Source organism: Lygodium microphyllum, chromosome 7 (assembly GCF_053477565.2).
Source record: "Lygodium microphyllum isolate KBCC chromosome 7, Lygodium_microphyllum_v1.1.10, whole genome shotgun sequence".
NCBI lineage: Eukaryota > Viridiplantae > Streptophyta > Polypodiopsida > Schizaeales > Lygodiaceae > Lygodium > Lygodium microphyllum.
In genome coordinates, this window is record NC_141141.1 from 132,918,765 (window position 1) to 132,944,982 (window position 26,218).

Below are 26,218 nucleotides of genomic sequence, written 5' to 3' on the forward strand. Positions count from 1 at the left end.
GTAATGTATATGGCTTTGCCCTCCTGCCTTTGATCCATCTATTGGCCCAACCTACAAAAATCTAAAATTAGCTCAAGCTCTACAATCATGGTCTCAAATGTTAGGACATGTGGTATCAAAAAACCGGTCCATTCATAACACTAGAGTTTGCATGCAATCAATATGAGATCAATGACAAAGAGTTCAAGTATTTAAATGAAGCAATGCTTAACATCAAAGAGTGGCCCACTTCCAATGTTATCAATTCAAGCATTGGGAAAAACACTAGTTGATTGGGTATAATATCAAAGACTTCAAAGGCCCTAACCCACTTGTGTCAAGGACCTTGATGGTCAAGTGGAAAAGAGACTACCCCGAAGACGCAACCAATAACATGAACAAAAAAGGTCGAATCATATCTAGAGAGCCACTCCATTTTACCACTTTAATTTTTTAAGATGGAGGCTAGCAATGAAGCAACTTCCCTTGAGATTCAATTTACCTAGGAGGATGCCCGTCTTGCCATTGGGCCCACTATGTGGAAGAGCAAAGGTAACAAAGAGATGCTTTTTGGGATTGCCTACGAGTTGTCTCCCTTTTTAAAGCATTAAAAAGATGGCTAGAAAAGGTCACCTTGAAGGCACACTGTGTTCACCATAGTTTTTTGCAAACCAAGGGCAATTACATGATACCAACTATCATCTACCTTACTAGTGCTATAACTCTTAGGTTCAATTGGCTCAAGAGAAATTATGTTATTTTCCATTGGACAAAGTCCCTTGTCATAGCAAAACTCATAATCAACCTCAAGAAACAAATAATAACAACTCTGTCTATGGCTAAGAAGAATCACCAGATGCTAAAGTTGTTTGCGAAAAATTGGATGTCCTAGAGCAACCAGTCGCATCCGCTAATGTTGTAATTACCCATTTACAATCTTAATACAATCTCACATTATCAAAAACTTTCCCTCTATTCACTATTGCCGACTTGATACATAAATATAAGAAAAGAGGCTTAAGAAATCCAAGGTTTGTTAATACATAGAGACAAGAGGGCTGCCTTTATTTATAAAGAAGCATCTCCTTGTGATGAAAGAGAAGTAGGGTTCGATGAATTGAACACATCTTTGAGGTTGGAAAGCCACTTGGAAGATCTTGATGTATCCGTAACACATTATTATGACTAGATGTACATTGATATACTTCTACATAGACATGCACAAACACACATTGAGATGGCTTCCACATACACAGACATAAACAATCCACGGTTATGATGTGCATGCCATCAACACACTCTTCATTTCATTCCATTCAATAACAAGAACCCTGTAGTTGTCAAGCTACTTGCACTGCCCAAAGTCTCCATCGAAATTAGGTAACTTGATCAGTAAATTCCACATTGCTGTGTGTAACAGAACTTGGAGAACCCTCACTATAATCCACTATAAAATCAGAGGACGTCTTCATATCAATGAGTTCCTTGTGTTCACACGGATTAGTCAAAGAAAGACATCCATGGGACCACCGGCAATATAATTAAAACCGTGGTGGATACAAACCTCGTGTGGCCATGAGAAATATAAATGAAGTAATGTCAGATACCCCAATGATTAAGGCTGCTGCTATGCACCCCTTCAATAACCAAGACAATAAAGCTCAACTACCATGTTGAAATTTCACAATCCAAACCATCCAACCTTAAGGATGTTCCCCTCCACCACTTTAAATGGCTAAGTTCCAGTTCACTGCTTAAGTGGTTGAATGGTACCGTCGCTAAAAGCATCCCCTTCCCTTGCTGATACCTCACGAGTCGGCTAATTCTGGGACAGCGCGTGCACATCCATCATCACTACTGCTGATCTGTTCATCATTCTGCTCCTGCAAATCCAGTTTTAATAACCATGACTACTTAATGCCAGCCTGATGCGTGCAACCCATTAACAAGGAAACCAATTTCGTGTTGGGCTTCTAGGTTGTACACTTCATAAAGCCCTAAAGACAAATTGAAAGAGCATAGCAAAACCTGGGGTGACTCATAATGGATGCCCTGGGTATTTGTGGGCCCAGAACTAAGATCCGTTGGTTGGCTGTTGGTTAATTCAGCTTCTACTGCTATGGCCACTGCAGGGGCATCACTGCTGTTACACTCATCACTGCAATTCACTTGCACATGTAGTTTCGGTGCGCCATGAGACGCATAGTTGCCAACCATTACTGGTTTGTCTTGTACAGGCACACCCTCCTCTAAAAGAAACATGGGCAGCTGTTGTCAAAAGATCAGAGACAGCACTAGCATGCATGTGAATACAGCAATTTAGGAATTCACATCAAAGCCTAATGAAGGATGTCAAAGACAAGAATATATTAACAGCCACAAATTGTCTAACCCTGAATTATGCAGATAGTTTTTGTGATATATGGACCTCACCTCTACCCTTTGTCCCATAAGAATGAAACGTTCATGTGTCCTTTTTCCACCCACATGCACGTTCATGTCACAATGCACGCACAGCGACGTACCATCAACACTGCAGAAGATGTACGCTGACACAAGAAAACACACACAGAGAGAAACACAGGAATCTAGTTAGAGGAGCCCAAAAAAAAAAAAAACATGTCAGAGATCTTGCATGATAAAGGCCTGTTCTGGTATCTTTTAACCCAAAAATCAAGCAATGGTAATATCCAAGATAATCTTCAGAAATTAATCGCTTAGTCCCATCCTCAAAAGTAAATCCGCAAGAGCCTGTGTTTGGTTAGCGCTAACCAGGGTTAATTTCGCAGATGTCGCAGGGCGGAACTTTTCGGGCCTCTGCGAGCTCTAAGCGAACATGTCTTCCTGCTAGCTTATTGCATCCGTGTACCTGAGAACAGATCAGGAAACAAGAATTAAGACGGAACTGGACATGTACTTCTCTGGGAGTGTGCTCCCAACCGTACCTCTTGATCACATTTGGGGCAAAGAGCAGCCTCGTCGGCAGCACAGAAGAATCGAGCAGGCGCGGCCTCGCATGCATCACACAGGGTGCGCATCTCAGCATGTGGGCGGCAGCAGCAGCAGCAGGGGGGGGAATCAGAGAGGCGCGTGCGAGCATCCGACAGCAGAAGAGCAGAGAGGATCCAAAGATCAGTGGACCCAACAAGCAACACAGAGAAACAGAGAGGATGAAACACGGGACCCAACAAGAGAGAGAGAGAGAGAGAGAGAGAGAGGAACCCGAAGAGAAAAGGCCGACCGGTTATTGTGTTAGGGAGAGAGGATGGTGATGGGCAAATGGCTTTGTCCTGTTTTACCCATTTTGGGTTCCCTCGCTCTCTCAACGGAATCGTTTCCTGCGGTGTCGCCCTTTCCCACGTGGAATCCGAGAACCCAAAGGAGGTTTCTGATTTGATTTTTGAAACACTGGACTAAGGACTCGTACAGCGTCGTTCCCCACACGCACAGATCCACGAAGCTTTTAGATAAATTCCCCTCCCACATCAACAACCAAAATCTTTGTTCCGGTGTTGCCCTTCCCCCCAAGGCCTAAATTTGACGGGTTCCTCAAAATTTTATATGACAGGCATTTTTTAAAATTGTCTTTCGAATGACAGATGATAGACAATTTATGCTAGTCAAATGACAAGAAAAATATGCAAATCGTAGATGGATGGTGAGCCACCAGCGCCTTCTTGCAATTAGCTGGAGAAGCTGCGCAGTGCGCCGGCCTGACTGACTGGTTGAGGGAGCTGTGTACTAGTACTACTGATCTGTTCGCTCCCGGCATGCTGACTTGGAAAGCATACAACAACAAGGCAGGCGGAGGGAGAAGCAGAAGGGACAACGAAGGAGCTTGAAAGGAATGCATGCGTTTCATCTACTCTCTACCTACAACAAGGCAGGCGGAGGGAGAAGCAGAAGGGACAACGAAGGAGCTTGAAGGCTCATCGCATTTAGTAGCAGGACTCAGGAGTGGTGGTGGTGAGTCCTAAGTGAACACGTTAACTAATAACAGTTACACTACATAGTACACAGTGACACATCACGATTCACATACCTTCCTCGTCTATGGCAGCAGGAATGAGTCATGACACGCAGCTGGCGACTCGTGAGATGGAGAGCGTCTGACGGATCACCTCGCCGACGTCGAACAATGGAGAATCGAGATTCACCACTCCAGGAGCCGCAGCGACTCGCGAGACTGTGGGTGGCTGCCCTACAACCTGCGACTCTGCAGAGTCCAGACTGCGAGCACACACGGTATAGTGTACACCTTGCTCGTGTACTGGCCAGTGGCGAGTCGCGAGATGGAGAGTCGAGACTAGGAACGTCTGGGATTGCGGGCAAATGGTCCTGACTCCTGACTCTTGACTCCTTAACCTTTAACTATTTAAAATTAAAAATTCACAATCTGACCGACCAAGGTTATATCTAGATTCTATTATCTATTATGTATAAATTATAATGCATATATATATGTATTATTGTATGTATGTATACGTAAAGTTCCCCCCCCTCCCCCCCAACCTGGCACGAACCCAATAACCCACATATTTGAAAGCATTGCCCTTTCCTCCCCCCACCCAAGAACCCACATATTTGTACTCATTGCCCTTTTTTTCAATTACATGATCTACTTAACCTTGAAACATATGTATACATTGCTTTTTGAGAAAAAATATATTTTTAAAAATTAAGAAAAATGGGCTCTCTCTCTCTCTCTCTCTCTCTCTCTCTCTCTCTCTCTCTCTCTCTCTCTCTCTCTCAATAAAAAAAAAGGGCAATGCTCTTGTGTGCAATAGTGTATCCTTGTTTTCATTTGAACTATGAGCTTTGAAAGTCTCATAGCCACACACATACACAAAGTTTAGACAAATTCCCACATTGTGAATTATGACACCATTGTGAGTTCATACCTAGTTAGGTGCGGTTGGGCATAGGGGGGTTACCAATTGAAGGTGGCAACCAACATCCCTTTGCCCCCAACCACACCTAGCTAAGTAAGCATTGCCTCCCAAGGAGAGGATCATGATTTTGAACACTAGGGTAAAGGGGCCAATAAAGTAGCGCCCTCCAAAAGGAAAACACACCCCACCCCAATTGAGTGACAATCTTACAAGAAAGATGTGGCTTTTTTAGCCACTTAACAACATATATATGATTTTTTTTAAATTACAAATGACCTTAACTTAAGTCAAATAATTGAGCCATGTAAATTTTTTTATATTTAGATTTTGTAAAACCCTAAAGTAATGCATCCTCGAGTGTCACTCTATTGGCCCTTCACTGTCCATCTTTTATGAACCTTTCATTTGTAACTAAGGCTACTTGATAAAAATATCAAAATGTCCTTATATTTTTTCTTTGAGCTCTATATAATATAAATAGTTTGACCATTAAAAAACATTTATGCAACTCACTAGGAAAAATATATATATATAATGGAGGATTGTTAGATGACAATCTATTGGCCCCTTTACCCTATAGGGAAAAACAAATGAACTTTTGCATGGGAAATGTCTAAAACTTCTTGTGATAGACAATTCGCCATCCCATAAACATGTCAATTAGCTTTCCCATCAGCTATTGCTTCCTCAATTTCACTCTGTCCACATGCACATTGACTTGCATTGGACCCCCTTCAATTCAAATTTTAATAATCACTTATCTTCATTACTAATTATTTTCAAATGTGTTTTGGTGGCCATTGCCCAACTCTATTTGCCACATCAAGTGAAGTTTCTACTAGTTTACCTAATACTCCCTTTCAAGCAGCTATTCGATCAACTTATGGGGATCAAATCCTATGCCTACTTACCTAGCATCCCCATATGATCTATGCACCTTCACCTATCCTCCATCTCTCCCTATGCATAAACTACAGTCTCTATCTTCCATGTAAAACATTAAGGCCTTAGCAAGGCATGAAGATGTGCTTTCACACACAAGTTTAACTCATCATCTCATCCCAAACTACAATGGCTTGAAGTGGATGAATGGAAGCAAGAGGCAACAAAGTTTGAGTTGTTTGCAAACAATAGAAATGAAACACATGGATTGTAACTTCCTTCCATTGCTTGGAATGAGTCCTCTTCCCACATTTCCACCTAGCACCCACTTCATCAAAAAGGTCATGCCACATCAAAATATTCTCATGTGTAAGAAAGGACCATGTCCCATCATGGTCACTCGGAAACATAACATGGCTTTAGTAGACATGTCAAAGATAAGGGTGGATAGCTTGCAAAAAAAATCTAGCATGATAGGAGGCCAATATAATATTGGCAACTCAAAATTTTAATAGTATAGATCTTAAACATTGTTTTTCCCCATAGTTATCAGAAGAATAAATGGTTAACCAAAGATTGGTGATATTATGTTGCCACATCATATGACAACTCAAATTTTTCATAGTATAGGTCTTAAACATTGTTTTTCCCATAGTTATCCAAAAGAATAAATGGCTAACTAAAGGTTGGTGATACAAGTAACTTCCTTAATTACCCTATTGCACAAGATTCATTACATGTTCTTTAGGTACAACAAAAAACAACAAGACATCCATTTCAAAGTAGCTTCCTTTTAGGTAGGTTCAATAATTCCTTTATTTTCAAGCTCAAGGAATTATGAAAATTTCACAACAATGCTCATTAACTAATACACTTAATCCCTAGGTATTTTCCTTGTTTGGGGCTTGTTACACTATTCATATGTTCCTGACTTGAATATTATGTTCCCTAGAGAAGCTACCACAACTAGAACTGGTTGATAAGAAGGTCGAGACTAAGATTGAGGGCCCTAACAAGGTGCTTTCTAATGGTATTCCTCCCAAAGAAGGTAAAGGCACAATGGTTGAGCTAGCATGAGGTTTGGAGCAGAAAAAAAAAGCCATGCAAATAAGTAGGGTCCTTTAGCCATTGGACCCCAACAAGGAGAGACCCAAGAAGTTGGAGAAGGTTGAAGGGAAGGAGAATCAAATTGTGAAAAGTTTAATGAGGTTAGAAACAAGGGGCCTAGTTCAAGGATCTCGATCAAGCAACTGGCTCTTGGGGAAGGCAAGAGTTCACTAATCTTTATGCCCCCCTTCCTGATGTTTAGACTTCATAAGAATGGTCTAATGGACAAAGTGTCACAACGAATTCCATTCTCACATGGAACGCTCGCGATCTCTGCCCTAAGGATAGGTAGAATCATGGCATTGAGGGATATGCTTTTCACATGTAAGTCAAACATTGCTAGGGTGCATGAGGCGAAGCTTGATGCAGCTAGCGTAGCAATGATTAAGGTAATGAGATGCAAATGTTTCTATAATGTATGTCAAAGAGGAAGAGGAGGCATGTTGGTAATGGTGAAATAGAGCTTGCATGCAATTATCATGGCCATTGGCAATGTGCTGGGTATCAAAGTCAATGTCTCTAGTGAGGAGATGGATTGTATTTTGGTATATGCCCCTAAAGTGTCTTGTGCTAGAGCAGACACATGGAAATGGATGGTTGCACGTGCAAATAGTGATTCCTCGGTCCTTTTTAGAGATTGGAATATGACTATAACTCCTAAAGATTGCTTGCATGGTATGGGCAACATAATTGAAGAAGAGAGGAGCACTTGGAATGATCTTGCGTCTTCCCTCAATTTGGTTGATGCTACTATGCTGATCAAATGGCAAGGGAGAAAAATGGATTACATGGCATAATAGACACAAGGATGAGACTTGGAGAGGGGCCTAACTAGAGTGGTTTTATCTATCTTATAATGGTTTGTGGATAGCACCTAATCTTAAATACAAGATGTTGATAGAGTATATGGATTTTGATCATGTTCAGTCATAATGACATTCAAGTTAATGTGTTTTGGTAGCCTTAGCAAAGGCCCTCCCCCCTTTCACTTCAACCTCAACTTTCTAGTTGATAAGAGGTTTGTACATAATTTTAAAGAAGTATATTGTGTCAATCATCTACAAGCATGCTCTCTTGCTAATCAATGGGACCACTACATGACCAAAGTGACAAAATTTTGTAAACAGTTTGGTAGGCAACCAAGCAAAATGGAGAGGCACCTTGCTACTATGGAAGAGTTTAGGAATGCAATCTTGTGATGACTGGTTGTGTGTCCAAATGACCCTATTTCACACCACCTCCTCCAGGAGGTTGAAAGCTTTATCAAAGGGATTGAAAACTATAGAAGGAATGGCCTTAGGATACACCTCAGGAGAATGCTTTCCTAGCTCAGGATGCCCCTACTTTGGCCTTTTTGGACATCCTAAAGCGAAAGCAAAAGAAGGAAACTATTATTTGCATTGAGGATGATAAAGAAAACAGACACTTTGATGAGCCCTTGATTCTAGAGGTGTTTAAGAGGCACTTATTAGCCATAGTGAGTATGCCATTTGCACCAATGTAGAACTAGGAGTATAAAGTGCATGAATTCTCGTAGTATATTGAACAGTTTGTGGATCTTGACGTGGCTCTCTCTTTAGCAAGGCAATTCACTAGTGAAGAGCTACTCCATGTGACTAGGCAAATGAAAAGAGGCCATGCCCTTGGGCCGAACGCGTTTCTTGTTGAGTTTTACATTGGAATCTCAAATGCTTGTGTGGATGAATTGTGTGGGATGTTGAATCAATTCATAAGCACTGGTAGTATGTCTAAAACAACAAAGGAAGGGATCATCAAGCTAGTGCCCATATCTGTAAAGAGAACTATAAACACGGCCACTATAGGCCATTAGCAATGCTAAATGCCCTCTATAAGCTTATGGCAATAGTGTTGTTAGGGTTCAGATTGCATCATCCACCTTAGAACTTTTCATCTTAGTACTTGTATGTATAAAGGCACCTGGAATCAACATGTGTAAAGTGACATTGAAATGTCATGTGACTTCATATGTAAAGGTGGTGCCTATCCTATGTATTTCAGGTGTATCCTTTCATATATTTTGTCATGGAAAATGTAGAAATCTTCAAGGCAGCGCCCACATAGGGTTTTTTATGTCTGATTCTTCCATTCCGTTCTTATCTCCTAAAAATTAATGTTGTTTATGATAAGTTATCTGTTCAAAATGATCATGATGAGAGTAATTTGATTGATATTTTTTAGGAGAGTACTGTGAATGATTATAATGTATATTTTATGTCTGCATGTTAGTCCTGAAGATTAAATGATTAATATGGTTATAAATTGGTTTAGGAAGTTATCTGTGGTAGTAGGAATAATTTAGGCAAATTAGTGTTTTTGTGTTTCTATTTTGGTCTTGAGAGGCCGTAACAAGCACTTGCTCTAAGAATCAAGCATGTTCTCAATAGAATATGCATTATAGACAATATGGTTTCGTCCATGGCATGCATATACAATGTTGAGATGGCAAGCTCAACATGTGCAAACATTGATGATGGATCGTTTAGCTAGATGGGTTCACATGTCTACACTTAGCACGTTATTTAGTATAGTCAATTATGCATTGTTTGACTTAGTAGACCACTTTCCTTTATACTATATCTTATCTATGCTTTGTGTACATTACATTGTGTGAGGAGGAAGAAGAAGAAACTAACAAGAAAACATTTTGGCCTCCATCTCTCTTCTTTTTTCAAGATTTAGAGGGAGAGAGAGACAAAGACATGGAGCTGTAACAGATAGTAGTGAACTCCCTTGTTCTCTTCTTCTCATTCTTCCATAATGTTTTCTAAAGTCTAATCACACATAACTGATAAACACACTAGGTCACTAATTGACCGTACTACTAATTGTAGTTGAGTCTGACCAACTCAGTTATTACAACGCACATGTAGAGTGAAAGGTAAGACGACAGCTGTCTAGATAAGGTCAGTCATGTCAATGATACTGATCACGAGCTTGATTCTCAACACTCCCCTCAAGCTCAAGCTAACTGCTGTACTCTGAGTAGCTCCCTAAAATGCACAAACTTCTCTTTACCAAGTGATTTGGTAAAGATATCTGCTACTTGGTCTTCTGTCTTCACATGGAGTAGATCAATCTTTCCAACAAGTACCATCTCCTTGATAAAATGGTAATGAACTTCTATGTGTTTGGATCTAGCATTATAGATGGGGTTGCTAGCCAACATCACACTACTGAGATTGCCACAATGCAATGTGACTTTGCTGTCCAATTGTATAGCCAAGTCATGTAGCAGTTTCACAAGCCAAACTGCTTCGCATGCCGCTAAGGTTGCACCCCTATATTCTACCTTTGTACAAGATAAAGTAATGGTCAGTTGCTTCTTGCTACTCCAACTAATCATATTGGTGCCCAAACTAAAACCATAACCACTGGTTGACCTCTTGTCATAGAGACAACCAGCCCAATCGGCATCCGTATAACCTGTCAAGTCGAATGATTTCCCATGCTCATAAAACAACCCATAATCAGCAGTATCCTTCACATACCGCATAATCCTCCTAACTGCATCTAAGTGTGGCTTATGAGGCTTCTGCATAAATTGGCTAATCAACCCCACTGCATAACTCAAGTCAGGACAGGTAATAGTAAGGTAAATTAAGCTACCCACCATCTATCTATACATAGTGACATTCTCGATCTCAGTCCCAACATTGAAATGCAAGTTTGACATTTTGATCCAATGGTGTTTCCATGGCTTTACACTCCATCATGCCATATTTCAGCAACATATCATGAGCATACTATTTTTGTAATAGCCATATGCCTTAAGGTGTAGACACAACCTCAATCCTGAGAAAGTACTTTAGCTTACCAAGATCCTTGACTTTGAATTCAGCCTGTAGCATTGCTTTAATTTCAGCAAACCCATGATCATCATCTCCAGTGATGATCAGATCATCGACATAAACCACCAGAAAAACATAACCATGCTCTGTCTTCTTTTTAAACAAGCTATCATCTGCATGACCTATCTGAAAACCAAGTTGCTACAAATAAGTGCTTATGTGAGCATTCCTTGCTCTCGGTGCTTGTTTCAGTCCATACAAGGCCTTTTTCAATTTACATACATATGTCAGATAGTCAGGGTGTACATAGCCTTCAGAATGCTCCATATACAACTCTTCAAGCAAGTCACCGTTCAAGAGTGCATTTTTGACATCCATCTGCCATAATTTCCAGCCCTTAGAAGCCACTAATGCAATAATTGTTCTCACTGTTGCCATCTTAGCAACTAGGCTGAAAGTCTCCTCATAATCTAGGCCATACTACTGTGCATATCCCTTTGCAACCATCTGGGCTTTATACCTTTCCAATGAACCATCTGACTTGCATTTCACTTTATAAACCCATTTGCAGCCAATGGGTACTTTGCCTTCAGGTAAATAGACCAATTCCCATGTCTCATTTTCAGCCAATGTTGTGTATTGTTCATGCATGGCGACACACCTAGCTGAATAGCCATTGTATGTTAGCCTATCAATTGGTTTTCTGACCCTTTCAGACCTCCTCAACTGCGGTGCACTTTGGGCTTGCCTCTCATGAGGCGGCACATACCTGCTTTGCCTCGCACTAGGCGTCATAACTAATGGTATGCCCAATTCACTATCAAGACTATCACTGCCAAGTGACTCATATCCAGATGTAAGTGGGCCAGCCATATCGTCAAACATCTTTTCTTTGCCTTTATCCAATCTCCCTCTCACTGACATATCTGTGTCAGTGGATGTAGTAGCATGATTGCAGAGTCGTCCTATCCAAGGACTAACTGTAGATTAACCACATGTCGGTCCACTCATAGACGTACTAGCTGAAGGATAATTTTCAGCATAAGTAGGGCTAGCTGGTTCATTAGAGACCACTGCATTCAAATTACCATACCATGAGGCCAGCTCATCAAAAACTACATCCATGTTGATCAGGGTTTCCCGAGTGGACAGATCATAGCATTTGTAAGTATTTCTCTCCTGTGCATAGCCAAGAAAAACACTTTTGACAATTTTTGGGTCAAACTTCTTCCTCTTTTCATCAAACACATGTACATAGGCAATGCAACCAAATACTTTTAGGTGACTAATGTCTGGCTTGCACCCATATAGTTTCTCATATGGAGTCAAATCATGAACCCCACATGTAGGTGTTCAGTTTAGCACATAAATTGTAGTAACCACTTCTTCAACCCAATAAGCATTTGGTAATTTCTTTTCATTAAGCATTGCCCTAGCAGCTTCCATAAGCACCTGATTTTTTCTCTCTACCACATTGTTATGGTGAGGTGTATAACTGCATCTGAGTTGCATTTTTTGCAAGATACATGTCAAACTCTCTGGATACATATTCTCCACCTCCATCAGATCTCAAACATGAGATATAACATCCAAGTTCATTTTCAGCATGCTTCTTAAAGTCCTTAAAGACATCGAGCACCTCATCCTTGTGCTTTAGAATGTATAGCCATGTGTATCGGTTGAAATCATCAATGAAGGATACATAATACCTACCACCACCAAAATATGCATTATGGGCAAGACCCCATACATCCGAATGTATCAATTGCAAAGGCCAAGAACTGTTTGTGACATGTCTCATGAACATGAATCTTGCTTGTTTCCCAAACTGACAAGCAGAGCATACATGTCCAAGATCAATGTACTTGAACTTCGGCAAGCCAAGTACAACCTCTTTCTATTGCATATTTTTTAGCTTCTGTATATTAACATGACCGATGCGTTTGTGCCAAATTTCTACATCCCGAACTATTCCATTATCTTGGGCAAACATGGTTGCCTTCAATTCTGGGATAGATGCATCCAAAGTAAACATTCTGCCATCTCTCTTGCCTTTAGCAATCAATTTACAATCATTGCCATATTCTTCAATAAAACAACCATCACTATTGAATCTGACTTGCAGATTATGTTATGCCATCTATCTAACCGACAGTAAATTCTTGGTAATAGAAGGTACATGTAGCACATCATGTATGCTCTTCTTTCTACCATCAAGCATGAGCAACGAAACCACACCTGTATGCTGAATATCATGATGTGTATCATCACTAGTATATACAAATCCATGAGACCCTACTATTAACTCATCACACCATTCACCATGAGGAGTCATATGATTGGATGCTCCTGAGTCTATGTACCACTTCTCATCTTTGCCTTGCTTAGGCGTATTCTTAGATATATGCTACATAACAAACAGTATATCTCCCTAGTCATCCTGAATACCACTGGAAGATGCATAATGTCCATGTTGCCTAGCTTTTGTCTTCATATCAGCTTGCCTTTTATGGCAATCCTTCGCAATATGCCCATACCTTCCTCAATAATGACAGCCTTTATCCCTGTTAGACTGCTCATGTGACTGCCAAGAACCACCTCTACCTCTAGGTGATCTCCCCTGCCGCTAAAGGCTCCAGATCATCGTTGTCCTTGCGTATTTGAGCTATGCCAAGCATTTTGCTGTTGCTGATGTCCATATGTGTTTTGAGTGTCTCCTTAACCCCAAAAAGCTCCACAAGCTCTATCACCTCTAGCTCACTAATTAGAGTAAAAGACAATGTCTCTGCCTTGAGATGTGCTTGAACCTGTATTTAAGCCAAGAATTACTTCTTCATGTAGCAGTAGTGCAAGTAACTCATCCCAATCAGGGGGTTCTATTCTCATAGAAATAGACGTATCAAATGCCTTATACTCCTTGCCTAACCCATTTAATGTCACTGCAATCATATCATCCTCTGAAACACGAGATCCAATAGTAGCCGGCTGGTCAGCTATGGTCTTTATTTCAATTGTGTATGCTTGAATACTCCTGCCATTCCTAGACGTGTTGTTGAACTGTTGCTTCAGCTGCATCTTTCTTGCATGCGTGACATTACCATAATTCTTCATGAGTGCATCCCAAGCATCCTTCGGGGAATAGAAATTGGTAATCTGCATATCCATTGCATTAGAAATGCATAAAGAAAACCAATGTAGTACTTTACTCTCTCTTTCCGACTATTGCCAGTGAACTCTCTGCTATTCTTGTGTCGAATTCCATTCAGACAATTCGGGTTTATAACCTTCAGCCCCCGTACATAAATCCCAATAACCTCTGCCAATCAAGGAATTTTGCATCGTGAACTTCCATAGAGCAAAGTTTTTGTTATCAAGCTTCTCTCCCACAATTTGAGTGATATTGTCAGTGCCTTGAGCATTTGCCATATTTGCAACTAAGGTATTCAATGCTATATGCAATCTGTAAGTGCTTGACTCCTTGCAGTTTAGGAATAGACTTTTTGATAGGAGGGGTACTCTTGTTATAACCATGTTATCACATGTGAGCAAAGGATGCTATTTTTTATGAGATGGGCAGTTGGTATGCATCTAGTGGTGATGTGTTGGATGAGGATGATGATCATGATAATCATGTGCAGAAAGAAAAGTAAGAATCATGAAGCCTTAATGGAACATAAATATCATTTGGTACTACATCTATAGTTAGCCCTTGGTTTGGGAGACTAAGGAGTTGCCCCGCATCTTCAGGTGCATATACAAGTGTTGCAGGTAAAGACAAAGGGAAGAAGAAAGTGTCGGATGTGGTAATGATGCATCTACTAGTCATTTAGGATTTGATGGAGTTTCCAGTGGTTCAGAGAGCTTGGATGATGAGCTTGGTGTTCCTTTAGTTAGGACACCATGTGTATAGAGAGCACATGGTAATGTAAAGGCTCCATTGAGTGATCCAGTGGTATGCATGTCTAGTAGGGTTAGATACCTTGTTAAAAGATTTGATTTTGAAGGCTATGCAACTCACCATTATGCTTGTATGGTAAAGGTGATTGAGGATGTCGAGCCCACTTGTTTTTACGATGCTATTGGTCATGCTAATTGGGATACAATAATGGATGAGGAGATGGCTACATTAGAAGCCAATAAGACTTGGGATATGGTACCATTGCCTAAGGGCAAGAAAGCTCTTCCTAAGTTCTTCTTATTTCAAAGGCAACCGCAACCTTGACGCTGCCCACAAGTAACCCAATGTACGCAATGGCATCTATTTGGTCAAATGATAATCAGTGTGAGACATCCACCAAGTCTTAGCAAGTTCCTCTTGCTAGTAATATCCAATAGTTCTTCAAAATTGTTTAGTTTCCGTATAAACTGAATGTCTCTCCAGAATTCTTAAAGTGTTCTGCTACATGTACCTTAGTTGAATAGCATATAGACTAAAATGCTTCAACTAGAGTCATCAAGAACCCCATAACTTCACTATGCAATATTTGACCTTCCTCTCTCTTAGTCATCTAGCATTATTATCAAAACTTCAATTCCCTTTATTGATACCCTTTCCCTATGATAGTTCTCAAGAAAAATGAAACTTCCTCACCTCGAGCCTTCAAAAACCTTTTGTTTTCTTCGGACATACATGCTTTGTCGCAATGCAATATGTCCTAGCAAGAATATGCTATTGAAGAATAAACTTCATGCTCAACCATACATATGATTCAAGAAGAAATGCAAATTTGGATCCATGCTATGCAATCAAACAAGTGACGCTCCACATGAAAAGATGGATGCACTGAAAAAAATAGTGCCTAGCCTATCTACATGTGTCCATGCGTCATGCGAAATGCAAACAAAATTCCTTAATTACTTTACATCCTTAATCTCACCTCTCATTACCTAGCAAGGAAATGTTGTACTTCGCTCCACCCTCCCAAAATCTCACAGTTATACAAGAAAATAATGGTCCTCGAAATGTTGACCAAGAACAATAACCCATCTTACACAACTGGAGGTGTCCTTTATGACCCTCAAACTCACCCAGCCTTCTTTCCCACTACTCTAGAGGTTCCTAGTTTAGTTATGATTATCCAACACTCGTGCGTGCAAAAAAACAGTGCATGCACAATGAAAGGTGCTCCCTCAAGTACACATGCATCTAAGATTTAGTGCATACAGTTGCAATGGGCATCATGCCATGCTAGTGCTCAATGATGGTGCAAATCATGCATCAACCTAACCCATGGCATGGAAGTAATTGATAAAATTAGGAGACGACCCTCAAATGTAGTGTAATCGATAAGTGCAACGTGAATCCATATTCCCTGTGATGTGCAAGAGTATCAACAAGAAAATATACATGTTCCAATATGTTTTGCAAGTACCTTCAAAGTCCTGCTCAAACCTATCCAGAAAACTCCAATATTGACAAAGGCTATCAAGTTTTTACACTTAAAAAATCCAAACAAAATTATTAAAAAAATTATCGATCTAAACAAACACACAAAATTCAACTACAAAACAACAAAGCAAACCGTCATACAAACGTCTAAGCTACAAAAATCCTACCTATTTGAAGTATTTCTAGGGGATTTCAATTTGCACAAAAATGCTTGATAGTGGCTTTTGAGAAAGTTTGGAATGCCCTTAGAGGCTCTACGCTCCTTTGTCTATGGAATCTTAGGAATAGTATTGTATTTGGTCATGCCAAACAAGTGTATGCTCCCCTTGCTAGCCTATGTGATGGCATTTTTGTTGATGCCACCATTTTGATCAAGATGGCCAAAAAGGATGAGGTGTTGAAGCCTCTGGTGGTCAAACTTTTCAAAGGAGTGTGAGTCTGTGGTTAAGCTCCCTCTAGTTAGGGGCAATGTATATATTTTACTCGTATCAATATTGTTGAGATATTGGCAATCACACTCAACTTAGCCTCTTTGTATGGAGCAGTGTGGGCTCAAGATGTAGAATCCCATATGCACAATGGTGGAAAGTGCAGCCTAGCCTATTCCTATAAAGCATTGTACTTGCTCTCATTTTGAATGCAATGTCATAATACTTTTGTACTTCCAGCAAAGTATCTGTGTCATTGTCAACACACAAGACCGTGTTTATGAGTCCAAGCTTCCATCTTGGAACCTAATTCACTTGTGTGACATTTGGTCTTGATGTCTGTTACCTCATGAGCTCACTCTTCCTCTTTCAACCTCCATAGCCATGCTCTAGGTTCGACATTTCTTACGTAAATCTTACATTTAAAAAAAACTTGAATATTATGTTAATATAAATCAAATGCATTCTTGGGCTCTTTGGTAAAACCATTTTATTCCCTAAAACTCAACTTTATTATTCTTTAATATTTTACAACTTTCTAATGCAAAAGAGAGGCATTATGTGCTTTAATAATAGGTGACTTCAATTTATTTACATGAGACAATACCACTTTTATCCATTACTAAACATAGGTCATATTCTTAAGGCTCGATTTTCCTCTGCCTACCTTCAAATAAATCAATTTCTAAACTTTTGATTAACCATGAGTCATGAATGGAAATTCTTCCCCAAGGTCCTATAAACTATCATCTCTTGCACTTAGAGTTGGGGTGGTCCAAAAAACTTAAACAATATGTGACCTCAATTTTTTTGCATGAGAAAATAGCACTTCTCTCAAATCCTAATAAATGTAGAAGGTCATATCATTAATGTCTAGGCTTCCATTTCTCTTTGCCTACCTTCACATCAATCAATTTCTAAAATTTTCACTAACCATGAGTCTCAAATGGAAATTCTCTCCCAAGGTTTGGTAATATAATCTCTTGTGCTTCGAGTTGGGGTGATAAAAAAACCCTAAGTTTATTGTTATTTTAATTCTTGTCTAAATTAAGCAATCCTACCGTTTACTCTTGAAACATCCATATCTATTCTTCTTAATCCTTTTATCCTTGTATTAGTTGACTTCATGCAAGATCAATGATGTTGGGGTTTACATCTTGATCCCAAGACCATGGTAGTTTTATTATTTTAAATATCCTCCTTCCTAATGGGTTAATCTAGCTCTCACTTAGATGGCCTATACTCCAAGCTCCAAACCATCTAGTACTCTCCCTACTCTACCAACAATATAAGAAAGCACAAAGATAATCAAGATTTGGTTTCTAATGGGGACTACCATTGATCACTACTCTCGTTGTAGTCTAGCCATCAAGGGTAGCTCTAATTAGCCCCATAATCCTCCCACGTGCTCCTTTGAACCTCCAAGCCATCACCTCATCTCTTCAACCACAAGTGTTGCCACTAGTAAAAGAAAGGGAGAAGGTGAAGAAGAAAAAGAAGGGGAATAAGAGAAGAGGAGAGGGGAAGCCTCTCCCAAGCTCTCACACACTTTTACTCCCATATTCATATCCATGTGTGTGTGTGTGTGTGTGAAATTTAGAGGTTTGTATTAGGGATCTCAAACCAACTACAAGGCTCCCAAGCTTATGGGGCAAAAGGAGAAGGAGTTTTGTATTTAAGAAATAAAGAGGGATTTTTCTTGAAGGGTAATTGGGAGGTATATTTACTCTCTCTCTCTCTCTCTCTCTCTCTCTCTCTCTCTCTCTCTCTCTCTCTCTCTCTCTCTCTCTCTCTCTCTCTCTCTCTCTCTCTCTCTCTCACACAAAGGAAATGATCATGGAAAGGGGAGAGGTGAGTCTTTGAAAATTTATACGTAGCTCTCTCTCTCTCTCTCTCTCTCTCTCTCTCCATGATTATTTTTAAAATTTTTAGAAATATGAAATTATATTATATCTTAATGGTTGAACATGTACATGCTCTAAAAACATCCACAAATGCACATACACTATTGAAAAACTATTGAAATTCTTCTTTAATTGAACACATAGGATGGGATAATAATTTTAATGGTTGAACATGTTCGTGCAATGTATACATACTCTAAAACCACACAAAAATTTACATAGATTATAAAAACACATGCAATGTATAGATACTCTAACACCACACACAAATGCACATAGACTATAAGAACACATGAATAATACGTGCATACATGCACACACATACTCACATGTATGCATATGCATACATGCTCATATACACGTAAACATAAACGAGTGAGAGAAAAAATGAAGAGAGTGAGAGAGCAGAGGAGAGAGAATGGATACACACTTATTAAACACTCACTTACAAACATACATACACTCTTTGTACACAATGTGGATTCTCACAACTCTGACTAGTTTGACTATGGTGCTCAAGATAGGTAACACATCTTCCCAACCCCCCAAAAAACCCTATTGATTTTGTCTTCCTTATGATTGTTTCTATAATCCCTTGATACTAGAAAACCTCCCATGAAACTTTAATGTGCAACTCCTTCACCTATTTTTAATGCTATTTTTAATCCTTTTTTTTGCTAGCAACACTAATGACATCACACATGACCTCTTACTACTTACCTTATCCCCTAATGCAATGATGCCTGTCACATTTTGATCTAGACATGACCTCGTACTACTTCCTACTACTTATCTTATCCTCTAATGCAATGGTGATTGCCATATTTTGATCTAGATACCTAATGACAAACTATAGGACATTTAATAATTCTTGGATTTGATTTTCTATGGACACACAAAAATTAATAGTCAATGCCCACTTGGTGAGAGTTAGAAAAATAAGGCATTTTTTAGCTCATAACAATTTTATGGGACAAAGTCCCAAATTAGTCCTATCCAAATTATTTACGACAAAGACTTCTAAGGAAATCTAGCATTGGAACAAATTGGATGTTGGTTTACCATAGGAAGCAACTATTTGCCCAATGTGTAGTTACACATAGTTAGATTATCAAAGCCCTTAAAAACCAAGCCCCCAATCTCCCACCTTGGATACCCCCTCATGACCATTGGTCCCAACTTTTTTTATTTTCCCTCCCTCCCCGCCTCCAATTCCAATACCTATAACCTAACCTTTCAAGCCCTTTTTTAAAAGGCAATGACAAACAGAGGTAACCTTCACAATGGTTGCTCTCGTGCACCCTTAGCTACTCCATTCTATCATGCATATATATACTAGCGTTTCGTGCACGCTTCGCGCACATGGAACGCTAGGCCGCTTCACGGCCTCGAAGTGGCGAGTGAAGTTGCCATGCTATCGCACGGCAACTTTGCTCAACAATCCATTTCTCATATTTTTCTCTCCTCTTTTTCCTCTCTGTTTCTAATTTTTTAATTTACTCTTTCTCTCTCTCCCCCCCCAAATTCCATGTCTAATTTTCTCTCTCTCTCTCTCTCTCTGCCTTCTATTTTAGTTTATTTTTTCTCTGCTCCTGGTTCTCTCTCTCTCTCTCTCTCCCCTTTTATTCTCCCCCTCTCTCCTCTCTTTTCCTTGTCTCTCCCTCTCCCTCCTCCTTTTTCCTTTTTTTCTTCTCTCTCTCTCTCTCTCTCTCTCTTTTCATTCTCTTTTTAAATTTGTTCTTTTCTCTCTCTCTTTGTCTCTCTCCTTTTCTTCTCTCTGTGCTTTTCTTCTCTCTCTCTCTCTTTCTCTCCCCTTCTTCTTCTTCTTCTTTCACTTTCTTCCCTCCCCAGTCTCTCTTAAAGTATGTAATTTTATCATTTTCCTATATATCATTCTCTCTTTATGTTTATATTCTCTCTCTTCTTCTCCTCTCTCTCTCTCTCTCTATTTATTCTCTCTCTCTCTCTCTATCCCCTCTTTTCTTCTCCTCTTTCTCCTAATTTTCCTTTTTTCCTTCTCTCCCTCCCTCTCTCTCTCTCTTTCCCCCTCTCTCCTTCTTCTCTCTCCCTTCCTCTCTCTCTCAAAAAATATTTAAATTAAAAAAATACTTTTCTCTTTTCTCTTTTTTCCCATCTATCTTCCTTTTTTCCTCTTTCTTCTTCTTCTTCTTCTTCTTCTCTCTCTCTCTCTCTCTCTCTCTCTCTCTCTCTCTCTCTCTCCCCTCTCCTCTCTTTTCCTTCTCTCTCCTCTTTTTTCCTTTTTCCTTCTCTCTTTAATTTTTTTTCTTTTCTCTTTCTTTTGAATTTTATCTTTCCTCTCTCTATGTTTAAATTCTCTCTCTTCTTATTTTCTCTTTGTCTCTCTCCCCCTCTCTCCTCTCTCCTCTCTTTTTTTTTCTTTTCCTCTCTCTCTCTCTCTCTTAGTTTTATATTTTCTCTCTCCATAATTCTCTTTTTTCTCTATTTTCCCTCTCCCTCCCTCCCTCCCTCCCACCTCCCTCCCTCTCCTCTTCTTTCTTTTTTGCTATTTGTGTGTGTGTGTCTCTCTCTCTTTCTTTATCCTCTTATTTTAATTAAAAAGAAAGTTTAAATAGCTCAAGGAGTTGAGGGCTATCCCAACATAGGGAACCTGCTCATCAAGACAACTATCAGTAGATGCACAAGTGGTAGAAGCATACTGTTGCAAGTACTCTTCCATCCTCACTGGAGAGGGAAGCACAGAAGCATCAAGTAGGGATGCAGAAGCTCCCACATGAAAAAGACTCGTAGCTAAGTGCATGAGATAACCGACCACAATAGTGTAAAGGCCAAAACATCTGTCAAAAGAGCATACGGTATTCAGCCATGAAATCAGCTCATAACCATAATGGCAAACATGAGTACATCAGACCACATAGTAGCATGCAAGTCAATGCAAGATTGGTAAGTAGCATAACTCCTTGGCCTATAAATATGTTGATAGGTATATCCTGCCTACATAGGCATTGTCCCTCCTAGAATAACTATTTAATCATATGTTAACATATACAAACTATTTTCTACATTCTAACCTACAAATAACCTTGGTAATTGACTAACACACCTATAATTTGTTTCATTCCCTCTTCTTCTTAAACAATAGCTAATCTAATCCAATAGTAGGAGACAACAATTGCTAGTAACATGGATTCTTCGAAAGTAAACTTGTATATGGATTAAAGGGGATAGAAACCAGAAGTGGACCCTGACATGTGTGACCCGATTTTGCTTATTGGTTCTTACTAGTCTGTGGCTTTGGTTAGCTTGCAGGTACTTGTCTGCTTCCTTATCCATATCACGATGTGCATCTGATGAATCTCTACTCATTGTAACTACAATATATTATTATTAATGGAAAAATCTCTTCTTAACAAGATGATATTGCTGAAACTTGTAGCACACATTCTTCATCTTCTCCTTCTCCTTTTTTGGAAGTTCAATTTCCTTATGCTTAAAAATGTTGGTATTCAGATGAATGTTGAATGTATTTAAAGTTAAAATATGAAAGGGTAATGTCTTTTGGTAACACATTTGTATGAAAAGGTGTGTATAGTTTTAACATTCCAAATCATCTATAACCACTTATTGTGATGTTTTTGTAGTCTATTTCATGGCACCTTGATCTTGCCATGATAAGGTGCCATGAACCATTGCCACCCCTATCAATCTTCATCCAAGCCATCTTATGCTACATTAACCAACCCGAGTTTCACCATAGTATAATTGGAATAGACTCTACAACCCTTGAAAATCACTCTAACACAGAAAATTTATTACTATTGCAATTGGATACAACTTGTTGGCTTGAACTTTGTCATTTCACCCTTTCTAACCCTTCTAATGCTATTTCAAAGCTCAACATGCTTGTTGATAGCATGGATAGCATGATCAAGGAAGATGAGCCAAATCTAAGTCAATTGATTGACTCCTCTAGAATATCACAAAAGAATCTATTCAAACATACAAATGCTATATTTTTAAAAGAGAACTCATGTCCAAAAAGATCTATAGATGTGGCAACTCCTCCTCCAACATATACCACTCAGTAAAAAGCCCTACTTGCAATTGAATATAAAGAGGCAAATGCAAAATTTCTAAACACTACATGGGAAACTCCTAGGTGGGTTAAAGGGTACCACCAAGCTTCCTATGTGGATGCATTCATCCCTCCCAAAATTGTGGAAATATACTTGCAAGCATGTGGGCATCGACCATGGTCCTATGGTGTATTTACCTTATTGCACCAAAGTCGACAACTTGTAAATGGCCCCGCGAATTTCTGGAGTAAGGCATCCTGCGATCGCAATCGGTAGGACAAACTGCTACAAATGAGAAAGCATTATGAATAATGGCCACTTTTCAAATTGCAAAATGCCCACGCTAATTACAATCCATTCGTAGCACAAACCTGACATATCTTATGCCAATCATGGGATTTTAGCCCCGACAATTGGTCATCTTTAGAAAATGCGGACCTGAGAGAACGCATCATACCCGTCGGAGTGTGGATAGACTTGATTACTTGCTTCACAATGCGTTCTTCTTTAGTGGACAAAACCCAAGGAGCGCGAGGAAGCTGGAAGGCACACAATGTGGCCAAAGCCTCATTGGTGTTCTCCTACTTTTGTGAAATGGTGATTTAGGCTGAACCTCATGCTAAATAGGAATGTTTAGACTCTTTTTGGAACCATTAAGGGTGATGGGGCAAGATTAATAGAGAAATGTTTTAATGGCTCCAAGGCATCTAATCCTACAAGCAATAACTCTTTCCAACAACGTACACATGCCTCAACTTGTGGTAGTAGGCACTATGAGAGCATTCCTCACAATGATGAATGTGGTAACATCTTTCTAGCCTACTAGAATATAATTTCTACAAGGGATTGGCACAAAAAAATAGGTACAATATCCTTAAACACTTTACACGTACTAGTACGATAATATGCTATTGATCAATGTGTCTAATCCTACAATCTTTCTAAAGATTGATCCAACATCCACCTTTGCTTTATTTATAAAAATGTGTCACTTGAGTTTGATATTGTAGAAAACTCATTTTTCTTTCTTGAGACATGCCATTTCATATCTCTCTCTACACACTTTCTCAACATGGGACTATCTTGCAATAATGGGGTTATCATCATAAAAATCTATGACAAGAAGAAAAAGCTCCCCTTTTCTTGCAACAGATACATTTGTCATGCACACAAAGTCATTATCTCTCATATTGCCCCTATACTATATTCAAATAATCACATTGATATAGCTCTTGACAACGTTAGATTACTCGTGAACAACTTTGCAAGAGATGGATTCTACAAAACTAAGCTATGGAACCTTGTAATATACACACTATCACAAGACTTTCCACTTCTCAAACTTGACAAGAGGAACTTCTTTCCATAATCAAGAAATGGGTGTGTACCTAGAGGCACATACCATGACATATGGGTGGAAAGGGCATGTAGTCTTCGTACACCATGTGGATTCTCGCAACTTTGACTAGTGTGACTATGGTGCTCAAGACAGGTAACACATCTCCCTAACCCCCCAAAAACCCTATCAATTTTGGGTTTGATTGAAGACTATGGTGTAGGTTTGACTATAATTTTTGGTCCGATCGGGCAGGACGATCCGATCGAGGCAGATCCAATTGGACAAGTTGTTCGACTGGTTGGTGGGGAGTCCGATTGGACGAGGTTTGGGACCTGTCGGATGGTCCGACTAGATAGGCGATCCGATCGAACCATGGGGTATGGTCCGATTCTCGCAGTTGGATGGTCCGACTCTCGCAATCGGATGGTCCACTGACTGCCCGATTCTGGGAGTTGGACCAGGACACAATGGTGCAGACTACAACTCACAGGGCGCAACACGATGATCCTTGACGATTTCTTCATGCTTGGTTCATAGCTGCCTGCACGACTTTCCAGATCACATCTATGCCAAGCAAGGAGGAAGGGTTTTGTATACCTAGATCAAAGAAAAAGCTCCAAAATTGAATGCCATGATCTCCTTTGGTCAGCGGGCCTCTCTCTCTCTCTCTCAAGCTCTTCTTAATCTCTCAAATGCAAAATGAGATCTCCCTTGCCACTCTTGGCCTCTTATTTCCCTGCCCAAGTCTGCATTCACCTTAATCTTGCTCCTCTTACCAACATTTAACCCAAGATTTCATTTTTTGCCCTTCTTTTCCCCGTTTTAGCCTGTTATACATCATCAAAAACCCTATTGTGTGCTCACATTGTTTTGATCCTATCCTACCTAATGCAAGCAAAAATCACAAAATAATGTTCATGCTTCTTTAGCCTACCCATCTACACATCCAAACCCAAAAATACTTGTTTTTTATGATTAACACTCCTAAATCTCTTATCTACCTCAAGCACCGTTTCGGGGATGAAAACCTACTTCCATGCTCGATTCGAAGCACGTGTGTTTCAAGCAGAGTGGTCATGGTTACCTCTCACACACTCGATGCACTCTCCCTACCTATGGGGTGTAGTGAGCTTACCTTGATGCTCGATTGAGTACCCTTCTCTTTCTTGCACACCGATAGCTCCAGATACTTGAGGCAACTCAAGAAACTTCAATCCCTCTCTGTCAAGCTCCATCCTCCATAGCTGCGCAAGACAAGAGAAGAGAAGAAGATAAAGAGAGGAGATGGGGAGCTTCTTCTCCTTGATCCCTCACTCTCACACACTCACTCCCTCACTCCCTCACTTAAGCACACACAAGAATACAAGAAGAAGAGAAGAAGAAGAAGAAGCTTTTTGCCATACACCAAGAATTAGAGTTTCCATTAACTTTTTGGCTTATGTACATGCCCTCTTTCCCTTGGGTGGCGGTCATCCCTTTTTTACATGGTCGGCCGTGGCCTAGGCCCTTTTTCCCTTTGCCCTAACTTCCTAGCTTATTCCTACCACCCATCCATGATTACAAATTGCATAGGAGGGAGTCTCTTACAAAGATTTTGGCAATGCCTTTATACTTTAAGGTGCGTCTTCTTTCTTTTGGCTTTTTTGTAGCTTCCATGGTTGCATCTTGGACTATTGGTGGTTGTCCCCATGCTTTTAGATTTTTTTCAGGCCCATTCTCTTGTGAGGTGCCTTTTCCTTTTTTCCACCTTGCACTTTTCTGCTTGATGCCTCTTTTTCCACTTTCTCTACTTTGCAGTAAACACTTACCCTTACATAAGATGCAGTATTGTTCCAAAAGTGAGAGGTTCTTTGATTCTCAGCAGTGCAACACATTGAAAGAAACAATAAAGAATGTACAAGTTAACTATGGCTAGTTATATAGAAAATTTTGAGTTTTACTACTTTTGGGATTCAAAAATCGTAGAAATTTAGATTATACTTCAATTTAGCAAAAGTATCCAAGTGAGTTGGTTTGGTAACCAATCCACAAAGGTAAGTAACCAAATCACTAATGAGTGAGGAAGGCCTACAAAGTGACTGGCTAATCTAATTCCTCTTTAGTTAAAACCTTATCAATCAATGGGTGATATTTTAGGTGTGATGACATGTCTAAATTCTAAGCTAGGATGATAGAGCACAATGAAGTGGTCCTCTAATAAGTTGGGTTTGATTGAAGTATACTACTATACGTTGTTGCATAGTTGTTATCACATGAGTCGACTGCCATCACAAGCAAAATCAAATTGATGAGAATATGACTTTTGCAAGAATGAGCTTGAGAAATTAGCATATTTATCTTGAACCAAGAGACTTTTTTTCACTCTCTTCCCAAGTGGGATGCCATTTGGAAGCAACTTGAATTGCCTCATCATCAACAATGCATAAATCAATCA

The 26,218-nt window shown here is 39.7% G+C and overlaps 1 protein-coding gene across 1 annotated transcript; it reads right to left on the minus strand.

Annotated features, from left to right (window-relative positions):
• Nucleotides 1-1,622: 1,622 nt before the first annotated feature.
• LOC148033980 (B-box zinc finger protein 18-like) lies at nt 1,623-3,325 on the minus strand. The gene is made up of 5 exons (XM_087681964.1): nt 2,925-3,325; nt 2,752-2,848; nt 2,413-2,528; nt 2,008-2,247; nt 1,623-1,862 (listed from the first exon to the last, which is right to left on the minus strand). The coding sequence occupies exons 1-5, from the start codon at nt 3,015-3,017 to the stop codon at nt 1,788-1,790; spliced, it is 621 nt and encodes a 206-aa protein (XP_087538090.1). The 5' UTR covers nt 3,018-3,325; the 3' UTR covers nt 1,623-1,787.
• Nucleotides 3,326-26,218: the final 22,893 nt, after the last annotated feature.

What these genes read in the sequence shown, in the direction of transcription:
- LOC148033980 (XM_087681964.1), bottom strand. Translation starts at nt 3,017, where the DNA reads ATGCGCACCCTGTGTGATGCATGCGAGGCCGCGCCTGCTCGATTCTTC. An exon ending in GCCCCAAATGTGATCAAGAG is followed by an intron (nt 2,849 to 2,924) that starts GTACGGTTGGGA and finishes ATCTGTTCTCAG; the next exon opens with GTACACGGATGCAATAAGCT. An exon ending in TTATGGGACAAAGGGTAGAG is followed by an intron (nt 2,248 to 2,412) that starts GTGAGGTCCATA and finishes TTTTGACAACAG; the next exon opens with CTGCCCATGTTTCTTTTAGA.